Source organism: Bison bison, unplaced genomic scaffold (assembly GCF_000754665.1).
Source record: "Bison bison bison isolate TAMUID 2011002044 unplaced genomic scaffold, Bison_UMD1.0 scf7180017864384, whole genome shotgun sequence".
NCBI lineage: Eukaryota > Metazoa > Chordata > Mammalia > Artiodactyla > Bovidae > Bison > Bison bison.
In genome coordinates, this window is record NW_011494956.1 from 16,089,416 (window position 1) to 16,100,394 (window position 10,979).

Consider the following 10,979-nt stretch of genomic DNA (forward strand, 5'->3'; position numbering starts at 1 on the left):
TGAAATCCTCGAATGCAGTGTGTAAACTGAGCTGAGGGCAGAGTCTGTGTTGCTGGTTATTATTTATGTTAATTTGCCCGTGACTTCTTGTGCTGTATATTGGAGGCTTTGGAGCCTCCTGTTTATTTGGCTCTTTTTTGGGGTCACATCAGTGAGAGTGATTCTCACACATTCTGCTTCTTGGGTGTTGTGGGGTCTGGGATGTTCCTCCCACCCCTTATTAGGGGAAGAAAGGTAGTTATTAAGGATTCTCCCATACCATGGGGAGGGACCCGCTGGCGTCTGGGAATACACACTCTGACACCATTCTATGTAAACCCGGACATGCTTCTGCTCATTTTAATTAGACAGATAAAATTAGCAAGGAGATTAAGGTAAAAGGAGAAATTAAAAATATTTAAATGTTAGGTGGAATTTACAAAAGTGAATCGAACAATGAGGTACAGGAAGGAATGCAGAGAAACACAGACACATCTGAAACGTTCCTCGGATGCCACACAGCTCAAGCCAGTCCCCAGACGAGGGGAAGAAGAACTCTCTTCCTCACCTTCTTGAATTAGGTTCGGGGGATGTGGAAGAACATTCTCCAGAAACACCTTCCTTCTCCTTCTCTTCAGATGTCACCAAGAATAACGAATCAGTCAGTATCATTCTTGAATGGCCCACACTGCATCCAATTCAAACCACTCACCTGTTTCCTGTCTGAATTTGCAAGCTTTCCGGAGATTTTTCCCCTTTTCATTTTATTTTTCTCCCTACTCTCTCTCCCCACTGAGCCAACAGGCCAATGGGACCAATCAGAAAACCAGACCGACAACATGCTCCAGCCCCTGTGGATTTTCCAGGGGCAAAGATTTCCCAGCTCTTTCTTGTTTGCATCTGTTACGAACAAGCAGTTACCTGATAACACAGACATACATAGGCGTGCCTTTGCACACGGAAACAGGTTTTTTTTTTTTTCCAATTTGTGGTTTCTTTTTCCTTTTTGCAGAAAATGCAAACAAAAGAAAAACAAGGTTTTCAATTGAAGGTACATCTCTTCTTCAATATGAAGACATTAATTGAATTGGTTGGATCCCCCATGCAGTGGTCAGCAAGGTCCTTTGGCAACTGACAGAACATCTGGAGTCTCAGGAGCTGGGGTTTGTTTGAAGAAACTTCCCTACACGAGTCATGAGCAAAGGGAGATGGATGTGCGGGGAGGGAGAGGGCTCGTGGGGAGGAGGACAAAAGGAGAAAAGAAAAGAACGTCATTGGTGAGGAAGAAAATGGGAAATTACTTCTGTTTCTTCCCTCGACCTCCTTCCCTTTCTTCTTGCCAGTGGATGACTCCAGCCCACCCAGGGTGCGAGCTGAGTTCACTCTTGGGGTCTTTGACGCTTATTGTTTTGTCTTCACTTCCACTGAACATCACCTTTATGTATTTTTATCATTACATATTTGGTTCCCCACGGCACCTTAAACGTGCATCAGTCACTGAGAAATGAAGGTTGCCTATTAGGAATAGGTCCAGCTTATTCTTCATTATGAGAACGCATTTCTCAGGTGAGAAGCCAGTCTCTCCAGAACATTCCACAGTGGTCAACCTCTGGTTCCCCTTGAGCCTAGTCCTTTTCCTTCCTCTCCTCCCCACAGAAAACAAGAGTTGTCATGCCATTGCCGTTGGTGACTGACTCATCTGGACCCTCATAGACAGAATGCTGTTCAGGATCTTCTTCTGATGACCTGCCAGGGTGACCCCTATTCTCAGGAGGTCTCTAGGAGGGAAAAAGCCACAAAGAAGGGACATTAGTGCTTTCCACTGGTCAGAACTCATCACAGAAGGTAAGCTTCTAATAATAGTGGGGTAGGCAAGAAAAGATGTTTAGAATCTAATATGCCCAAGTTTATCTGAGGCTGGCAAACATCTAACTCAATATTCCCTTTCTCAATCTCAATTTCTCCATGCAGTGGCCCCAGCTTCCAATGCCCCCTCCAGCTTAGAAGACCCTGAAAGTGCGGTGCATTCTTCTTCACCTGCAGGTTCTGGAGCAGCCTTTTCATTGTGTCCATGACCCTAGGCGGACTAGAACTTTCCTCTGCCATTTTTTTTTTTAACACTCCAAGCACAGACTGTATGGGGCTTTGGTTATTCTGTGAGGTTTCTGCCTACATTAGTGATCGCCCATTGTGATTGAAAAGATGTAGGGCTTGCCTAGTTTTCTGATGTTTTCCCCTGAGTTTCCATTTTCTGCTTCTGTTAGAATTTTAATGTCATGAATTTTTAAGAAGGGTGACCTCAAAATAACTTTCAAATATCTGCCCAAGCAGGAATCCAAGGAAGATGTTTAGGATAGGGATTTGGACTGGATTTGTCCATGAACTGTGAGTCTTAATATGAACAAGTTCATGGCTTATATTTGACTTTGTGGAGACCCATGCATCTTCCTTTAGTTAATAATATTACATTATTTGAGTGCTTCCCTCGTGCCACATACTAATTCATTTATACCCATGGAAGCATTTCATAAAAACTGCCAAACCACTCAGAGTCGATGATAATAATTTACCAGCAATCATTTCTCACCTGTGTCCTGCGGGTAGACAATAGACAAGTGCCTTATATATACTATTCCACTTACCTCTCACCACAAACCAATGAGGTGGGTACTATTATTATTTGCACATTTATAGACGAGGCAAGCAGGGCTCAAAGAAGTTAAGTAACATGTTTGAGATCACACAGCAGGTAAGCAGTGGTGGAGCTGGGCTTCAAACTCAGGACGGCCCGGCTCTCAGTTACCCTGCACGGCTGCTCTCAGAATTCTTCTAATGTCCTGACTGTACTCCCTGAAGACCCCCCTGCCCCAGCAGAGCAGATGGCTCTGAGCACTGTATGTGAGACTCATGGGGAGGCCCCTGTGCTGACTTCCCGTCTACACCTGGGCCTCCCAACCCCTCCTTTCAGCTGGTGGTCAGCCTCCCTTGGGTTGCAGCTGGCCTAGATTGTCAAATTGTCCACATCTTTCAGCAAATACTTTTGAGAGGTATCCTTGAATTCTGAATTCACAAATTGTCCTGCAATCTACTTTATTTAGTTACACATGTTCTTTTTCCACCTTTTATCACTCAAGAGGCAAAGGAAACTGCTCCAATAGTGTGTGGACATGTTTTACTTTTAACTAAATCCCTTAATTTTCAGTTTCACTTTCCTTTTAATTTTCCCCTAGCTCTTTATCATGTGGCTATTCCCAGACTGAAGGAATGAGTCCACTTGATTCCTTAGGCTTGTGGAGGATCAGGTGATGCGAGTCCCCATACTCATCCCATGACAGTGGGAAATCAGATACAGTCCTGCGTTCATGGACACTCGCTCCACTTCTAAACCCAAGCATCCTTTTTAGCTCTGTACGATGGGGAAGCTGGTTTTCCACTGGGAAGGGCTTATTTTTCATTTTTGGCGTCTGATGATAATTCATGATGGCAAGGGCTTTTTAAGGCATCCTGGAAATTGAACTCAAGTGTGAAAAAATGAATTCTGGTGTTTAGTGGATCCAAGGCTAGAGTGACATCCAAGCCATTTCCCAAGAGAAAGTGGAGGTTCCATCATTTCTGGAGGGAATAAACCTGAGAGATATGAAGCTGGACTCTAGGAAAATTGATTGCAGACTAGGAGGCTACGACAGAAGGCTGAGGGTCAATAAGCTGTCCCCCTGGCACCCAACTGCTAGAGTTGGAAGACCCCCACCTCTCCCCAGGGACTCAGTAACTGGCCCACCCCAGGATGGAATCCCAGCCCAGAGCACTGTGTCTGAAACAGCACAGGTTTCAGTAAGTGTTTGTCCATTACCTGGCAGACTGACCAGGGGAAACGTGTCACAGGCCACCAACCCCAGCTGCAGCAGGGCAGCTGGTCAGGTCCCTGCTGGGGTGCGTGTGTATGCATGTGTGTTCAGAAGTTGACTCTTAGCCACTGTAATCCAGATGCAGATTTGAGTCAATGCACATTAGAATTACCTAGGGAGTTTTAACATCCGGATGCCCAGGTCTCACCATGTCCCAAATCAATCAGAAGATCTGGGTGTAGGAATCAGGCATCAGTAGTTAAAAGGATCTCAGGAGAATCAGTGTATGTGCAGCAAAGTACAGCCCCGTGTGTCCCCAGTCGGATAGGCGGGAGCATACGGAGCCAGCAGTCAGGAAAGCAGGCTTCAGTTCCCGCTTCGTCACTCCTGACAGCCCAGTCTCCAGGTACTAACACCATCGCCTTTCTGAATCTCTGAATGGAAGGGGTAGAACTAGACACAGATTTCCCAAACTGCAGGTCCACAAAACCCTGCCTTCTGAAATACAGTTCCATGGTATTTAATAATTTTCCATGGGCTTCTTTATCTCAGGATTTTTCATGGCCTTTACAGTGCTAATATGTGAAGTGAATCTCCAGGAGAGTGATAAAGTACTCAGTACTTCCTAAATTTATTTGACCATGGGACCTTTTTTCCAAGGAGAACCTATTAACATTTCCCAGAATGGGTGCTGCTCAGAACATTCTTGGGAAAATGATGGACTGCACGGGTCTTTAAGACCCTTTCTGGCTCTCATCTTATTTGAATAATTTTAGTTTGTGTATTCCTCCACACTCCTGTGGGGGCTGCAGTTGGAAAATAATTTGTGGGGGCTGGAAACGTCTGCTTATTTATAAGCGCTATCTAAGGATGAAGACAGGCTCCAGGCACATAGGCGACTGCTGCTGAATCAGTGCTCTGCCTCTTCCTGCTCTGATGTTTAAAGTGCTGGCTGGCTGTGTTCTTTCCATCTGGTTGCTCTCTTTGATGGGCTGAGTTTAAAAACTTAAACAGAGGAGAGGCTCTCGGTGATTAGGCAAATGACATATGGCAGTGGTTTGGAGGAACTCTCATTTGGGACCTGGAATAAATCTCAGCCTCCCCACCTCACCCCTACATCATTCCCAGGCTCTTCCCTGCCAGGCCTGGTTCTATCCCGAGATGGGGCTCTGAGGATGAGGCCAGACCCACATCATGAGAGACAGCAGCGAGGGAGCCTTGACCTTCACCCTCAGGCAGGACAGAGACGATGCCCACCACTTACTCTGATGTCATCTGGGTGACCAGCTGGAGGGACGTGAAGCCGGCAGTGAGGAAGCTGTCCCTGTACTGGACCATCTTGATGGCACTGAGCCAGTCATCCACGGTGGTGAAGGCTGTGAAGTCTGGGATGGAGCGGTCAAGTAGGGGCTGGGAAGGCCTGCGAGACAGACAGAGGGGAGCAGTGACCCTACAGCTGCAGGGGGTCATGGGCGGACCACACTCTGGGCGGACGGTGGACTTCATGGCGGTTTGGCGCCCCTGGTGGGATAAGGATTATGGAGGAAACCGGGGCTGACCCTTCCTTCTCTACACAGTTCTGAGCTGGCACAGCTCCTCAAGGCCAGGTGGCCCATCCCCCTGTCCCTGGGCTCTGTCCCATGCCAGTCAGCCCAGACCAGCAGACTGACACAGCGTGGAGTCTGAAGGGAAGAGAAGGATCCCACTCCTTTGTAAACTGAAATCTAAGAGCTTCACCAACCAAAGATATGGTTCTTTTACAAATATATGAAGTTCACTGCAGCCTCCACAATGTCAGCAACATTCTTTCCTCCTTGTTCCGTCCTCCACTGACTGAAAGAAATGGAATACAGCAGCCCACCGCTGACCTTCTCTCGCATACTCTCAGAGCAGACCCCCAGGTACCACCCCCAGAAATCAAGGTGCCATCTTCACATCACCCTCACCTTCAGCATCCACACCCAACCCTTCACCAAGTCATAAAGATTTGACTTTCAAAACCTCTCAAGCTCACTTGCTTCTTTCTACACAATTAGCCTGATTCAAGACGCTATCTCTATGGTTATTGCCATGTCTTCCTATCAAGTCTGTCTTCATGCTCCCCTCAACATCAGGTCCACACTAGCCTGCACTCTTTAAAAAAGGTAGATGTGATCATGACAGGAACCCCCATCCCTTACCCCTGATCCATGTCAAACTTGACCCACTTCAGTGAGTAATCATTGCTATGAAAACTCAGAGGTCTTAGCAGGGCCTAAAGGCTCCAAGCATCTGGCCCTTGCCTGTCTTCCCAGCCTCAGTCCCCACCTGGTCTCCTCACAAACAGCACTCCCAACACGCTGGCCCTGTCCTTCCCATGCTTGGGCCTCTGCACAGGCTGGAACCCTGACCTTCTGCTCCCACCTCACTTTCACTCAGCTACTGCATCCTTGCCCTTCAGCTCTCAACTGAAATAACAGGCGTCAGGGTCGCCTCCCTCACGCAAGACCAAGGTGTATGCTCTCCAAGTATCACACACTTCCCTGCCACACTGGCCAGCGAAGTATCCATTGGAGTATCTTTGGGCAACCATCTGATTCATGTGTACCACTCCTAAATGATTCTGAGCTCCAGTGGGTGGGGTGGGGGGGGGGGACATGTCTATGTTGTTCATTCTATACGGCCAGCAAGGTCACAGCAGTTAGCACATAAGCACCCAATACACTCTGGTCCAAAGGATGAATTAAAAAACAAGTTAACACTGCAAATGTAGATGAGTGATGTATAGCTGACAGTTGCTGACAGTAGCTGACAGCTCTGTGCATTTGCTAGTAACAAATCCAATTGCTCTAAATTTCTGTCCCATAGCTGTCAGGTTGGCCAAGGTTCCAAGTCTGAAGCTCCCCCGGCCTCATACACTGAAAGGTGTCCTCTGGAAACCGAATTGCCCAGAAGTGGGGTCTCATATCAGTTAGATAAGATAAGCCTAATTATTACAGAGCCCGTGCCCAGTCTATCTGAGGCCAACGGACATAGAGAGCCAGACAGGTATTCGATCATCTGTCTACAGCCCATGCTGGGGACAGGGACTATTTCAGAAAGGTAGAGGGAAAAAAGGAAGGGAAGAGTCTTGGAACTTCTTCCATCTGTGGATAAGCTCAGCCACCTCTCCCTTGCTGTCAGTGGATTGAAGGCTAGCAGCCTTGCTCAGGGCTCTTCCCAACTATGAGACCCCACCCCCACCCCTAGGCACCACCTTGCTCGACTGGACTCACACGGCGGTGATGGTAGCCACAGTCTTGAGACTTGCCGGGTTCCGGATCATCTTGTCCAGGGTGTTGACGATCTCTGCAAAGCGGGGCCGGCTGTTACGGTCCTTCTGCCAACAGTCCAGCATGAGCTGGTGCAGAGCAGCTGGGCAGTCCATGGGAGGGGGCAGCCGGTAGTCCTGCTCGATGGCATTGATGACCTGCAGAGACACACATAAGAACAGGTATGACTGCTGATGAGTCACTAGCCAGTCATTCACAAATTAGCCCCTGAGGGTGGAGCCTCCTTGCCCCAGGTCCTCATTCTGTGCCGCTATACCTCTCACTATAACAGACTTTATGGGCACTTGGCTTCTGCCCCTCGACTATGAGTTCCCAGAAAGCAGGGCCTGCATCCTGTTGTGTCTTTGTGTCCCCAGCTACCGGGATAGGGCCTGACATTTACTAGATGGCTATGAAATGTTTGCTAAAGAACGGTTGGAGCTTCTCCTTTGAGAGGATACCAGGCCCAATCTTGCCTTCCTGGCAGCTGGTGGGACCAGGGCAGATGAAACAATGGCACATGGAAATGCAGTGAACCCACTATTTGCAAACGACACCCACCAGAGCCCACTGTGGGCCTCATCCTTCTACTGCTATGGGAAAAGAAAGGGAGAGAGGGGATCAGAATGTGATGGAGAACCTACTTCATGCCAGGGACCCATTAGATGCTTTAGACTATCTGCCTTAATCTTTATGAGGCAGCGACAGGAATTCGATAGAAGATAATTTAGTTAAACAAACTGGTTCAGTACAATGACAATGGTAAAAATAACAAGGTGATCCAACATAAATATCTTCAATCAAGTTTTGTTAATTTTCATAGATTCCAGGGGATAATTTTGTAGAGATTTTAGGATCTGTAAGCACCCTTTACTTCTCAGTTTCCAATTCATTTAAATTAATTATGCCTGCTCTCTGCTTTTGGAAATGATAAAAATAATTACAAGCGACCCAGTGCTAAACATACAAATTTATTATGGCACACTCATAGCACAATGCAAGGAATGGAATACAATGCAGGCCTTAAGATGTTGCAAAAATGTACCTATTGAAATGGAAATATACTCCCATTATTATATTAGGCAAAAGAGCAGGCTGTCTAAGTGCAGGTATGGTATAATCTTACTTTTGTAGAAAAACAAGAATCAAAACAAAACTAATAATTACACACATACATAGAAAAGCCCTTAGAAGCGTCTATACGATAGAGCTAAGGGTGGTTGCCCCTGGGCGGGTAGAAATGTGAATGCCCTCGTGTTTGTCTTTTTGTTTCTTTATATGTTTATACCCTATAATAATTAGGCATTGATTTTACATTAACACAAACAGTTAAAGACCTTTAACAACATAAGAAATAATTCGGAGCTCAGGAATTTTCAGGTGTTTTTGCTTCTACTTTAAAATATGTCAGATTCATTTCAACTGATTATTCTTTTTTTTTTTTTTTACTTTGTAAATTGGTCAGAAAGTGAATATTCTTGATTATTTTATACTGTTACAAATTCTATGCATGGTATTCAGGGCATGAGGGGGAATGAGATAATATAATAACCTGAAGTCATTAGAGATAATCAAAGTGTATTATTACTTCTATTCAATGTGGAAAAAAAAAAAACACCCACAATGTTTCAGAAAAACAAGCACACAAACCATACCAATATGATCACTTTATAAAAAACCAGCTACTGTGGACGTGCACTTTTGAATAATATGATATACCACCAACAAATGTTTATCTCGGCCAGACTGTTGTCAATCAGACTACCTATTACCCTCTCAGGAGTCCATTTTAGCCCTATTTTCCCCACGAGGAAATGAACATGCAATCAGGGGGAGTTATTTACCTGAGGGCATGCAGCTAGTGAGGGACAGGGCTGGGAAAAGAGATATCTAAGTTCAAGTTCTGAACACCTTGAAGCCTACTCTTTCAGATTCCGTGGGATTGCCACAGTGATCTCAGCCTGGAGAACAGTTCTTGGAGCTGTTTGATGTCTTCACGGTAGGAAATGGGGATATACAGCTAAAGCAAGTAACCCAAGAGGGTGAGTAATGAGGCATCCTTTCTAGCTCCTTCCAGACAGCCAGGTGGAGGGGCCCAGTCACAGAGTTCCCACTCAGCATGGGGACAAGTGGGATTACCCACTGAATGGCTCCACAAACTCTGGATTGCCTAAAGACAAGCTGGTGGGGCCAGCAGGAGGGGTTTGTGTCCAGATTCAACTTCTTTGAGGGGGATGGGGCCCCTAAAGTCTTCGAATGCAAGGCAGCTCATGTTCCCCTAAACTGCTGGCCTCGTTGCTCAAATTATTTCATGGCCAGATTCTCATACACCAATGTTCCCCCCAACAAGATTCCTCTTCTGCCTGCCCAAAAGAAGAAGGAGCACTAGAGGCAGAGCCCTTCTGTGGGCACAGCTCAGAGGTGTGACCAGCTGACCCAAGCACTCCTGGCACATCATTGAGTGGCCAGAGCACTGGCATGCTCTGACTCTCCTGTCTGGAAGCTTTAGACCAGATGGCATTTAGTCGCTTTGCCCTTGTCTCCTCTACAAACCACCTCTTTAGAATCTTCGAAAGACTGTTCTGGTGTTTGATTATGTATTTCCTCTGTTTGTTTGATATGCTGACTTTCTTTTTAAGAGCACATCAAAGAGTCACTGATTCCTCCTCCCTGCAGGTCCAAAGCCCCATGCACTGTGTCGATGATGGTGTGGCATTGCCATTGAGCACATAGACCTTGGAGATCTAGGTTAAAATACTAACTCTATTTCTTATTAGCTCCAGAAACATGGGAGAGTCACTTGACTTCCTGAAACTGCACAGATGGGGGTGTCAGAAGAGCCAAGTGATACAATGAGGCAGTGTGCATTGAGCACCAAACGTTAGAGTCATGAAAAGGATCCCATCATCACGTGGAGGCTGTCACTGTGGCCATGGCTATTACAGTCTTCTGTAATAGGTCTTCTCTGCAGAAAGTGCTGCTGTTCTCTACCAGCCATAGGGAGGTTTAGGAAAATGGTGTCTGGAAAACACCAAGCAGGTAGTGGGGACTTGTTAAATGGGACCTCTCTCCCAGAGTGTCACCTTTTGTGATAGAGGAGACAGGAACCCCCTCCCCTGCTTTTGCTTACAAAATTTGACTTTATTCCATCTGCTATTTCTTCTGGACAACTTTGCTATTATTGCTTGAGTAGATAATACTTTGGGAGCAATGATGCTTCTTAAAGCTTTTCTCTCTGCTCCAAAGAAAAAATACCAAATCATTAGTTGGTATATGGGTAACATTAATCTATGATTTTACCAGTGGCTCCGTGGTAAAGAATCCACCTGCCAATGCAGGAGACCTGGGTTTGGTTCCTGGGTCAGGAAGATCCCCTGGAGAATGAAATGGCAACTCACTCCAGTATTCTTGCCTGGAAATCCCATGGACAGAGAAGCCTGGTGGGTTACAGTTCATGGGGTTGCGAAAGAGTCTGACATGACTGGGCTACTAAACAACAACATTCATCTACTTGTGTCCATCATGAAGCACTATACATTTGAAGATTTTTATTCTCTTTTTAAGGACTGGTGTTTTCTAAGTACATGTATGCTATGCTATGCTATACTAAGTCGCTTCAGTCGCGTCCAACTCTGTGCAACCCCATGGACGGCAGCCCACCAGGCTCCTCCGTCCATGGGATTTTCCAGGCAAGAGTACTGGAGTGGGGTGCCATTGCCTTCTCCAAAGTACATATAAGTTATATTCAAATTAAAACATCCTTATTTCAAAAAAGTACTTGTGATCCTCTAATGGGGCTTTGGGATCACTCCCTGTCACACCTGCCTCACTGGCAGCTGTGGGAAAAGCCAAGAGGAGGCAGGAG

The 10,979-nt window shown here is 46.2% G+C and overlaps 1 protein-coding gene across 1 annotated transcript in view; it reads right to left on the reverse strand.

Annotated features, from left to right (window-relative positions):
* Positions 1 to 323: 323 nt before the first annotated feature.
* The window catches only part of EPHB1 (EPH receptor B1), a 328,791-nt gene continuing 318,135 nt past the window's right edge, over positions 324 to 10,979 (reverse strand). Inside the window, 3 exon segments of the mRNA XM_010858306.1 lie at positions 324 to 1,757; positions 5,089 to 5,244; positions 7,079 to 7,272. Of these exon segments, the coding sequence (XP_010856608.1) occupies positions 1,649 to 1,757; positions 5,089 to 5,244; positions 7,079 to 7,272 (459 nt within the window). The 3' untranslated portion in view covers positions 324 to 1,648.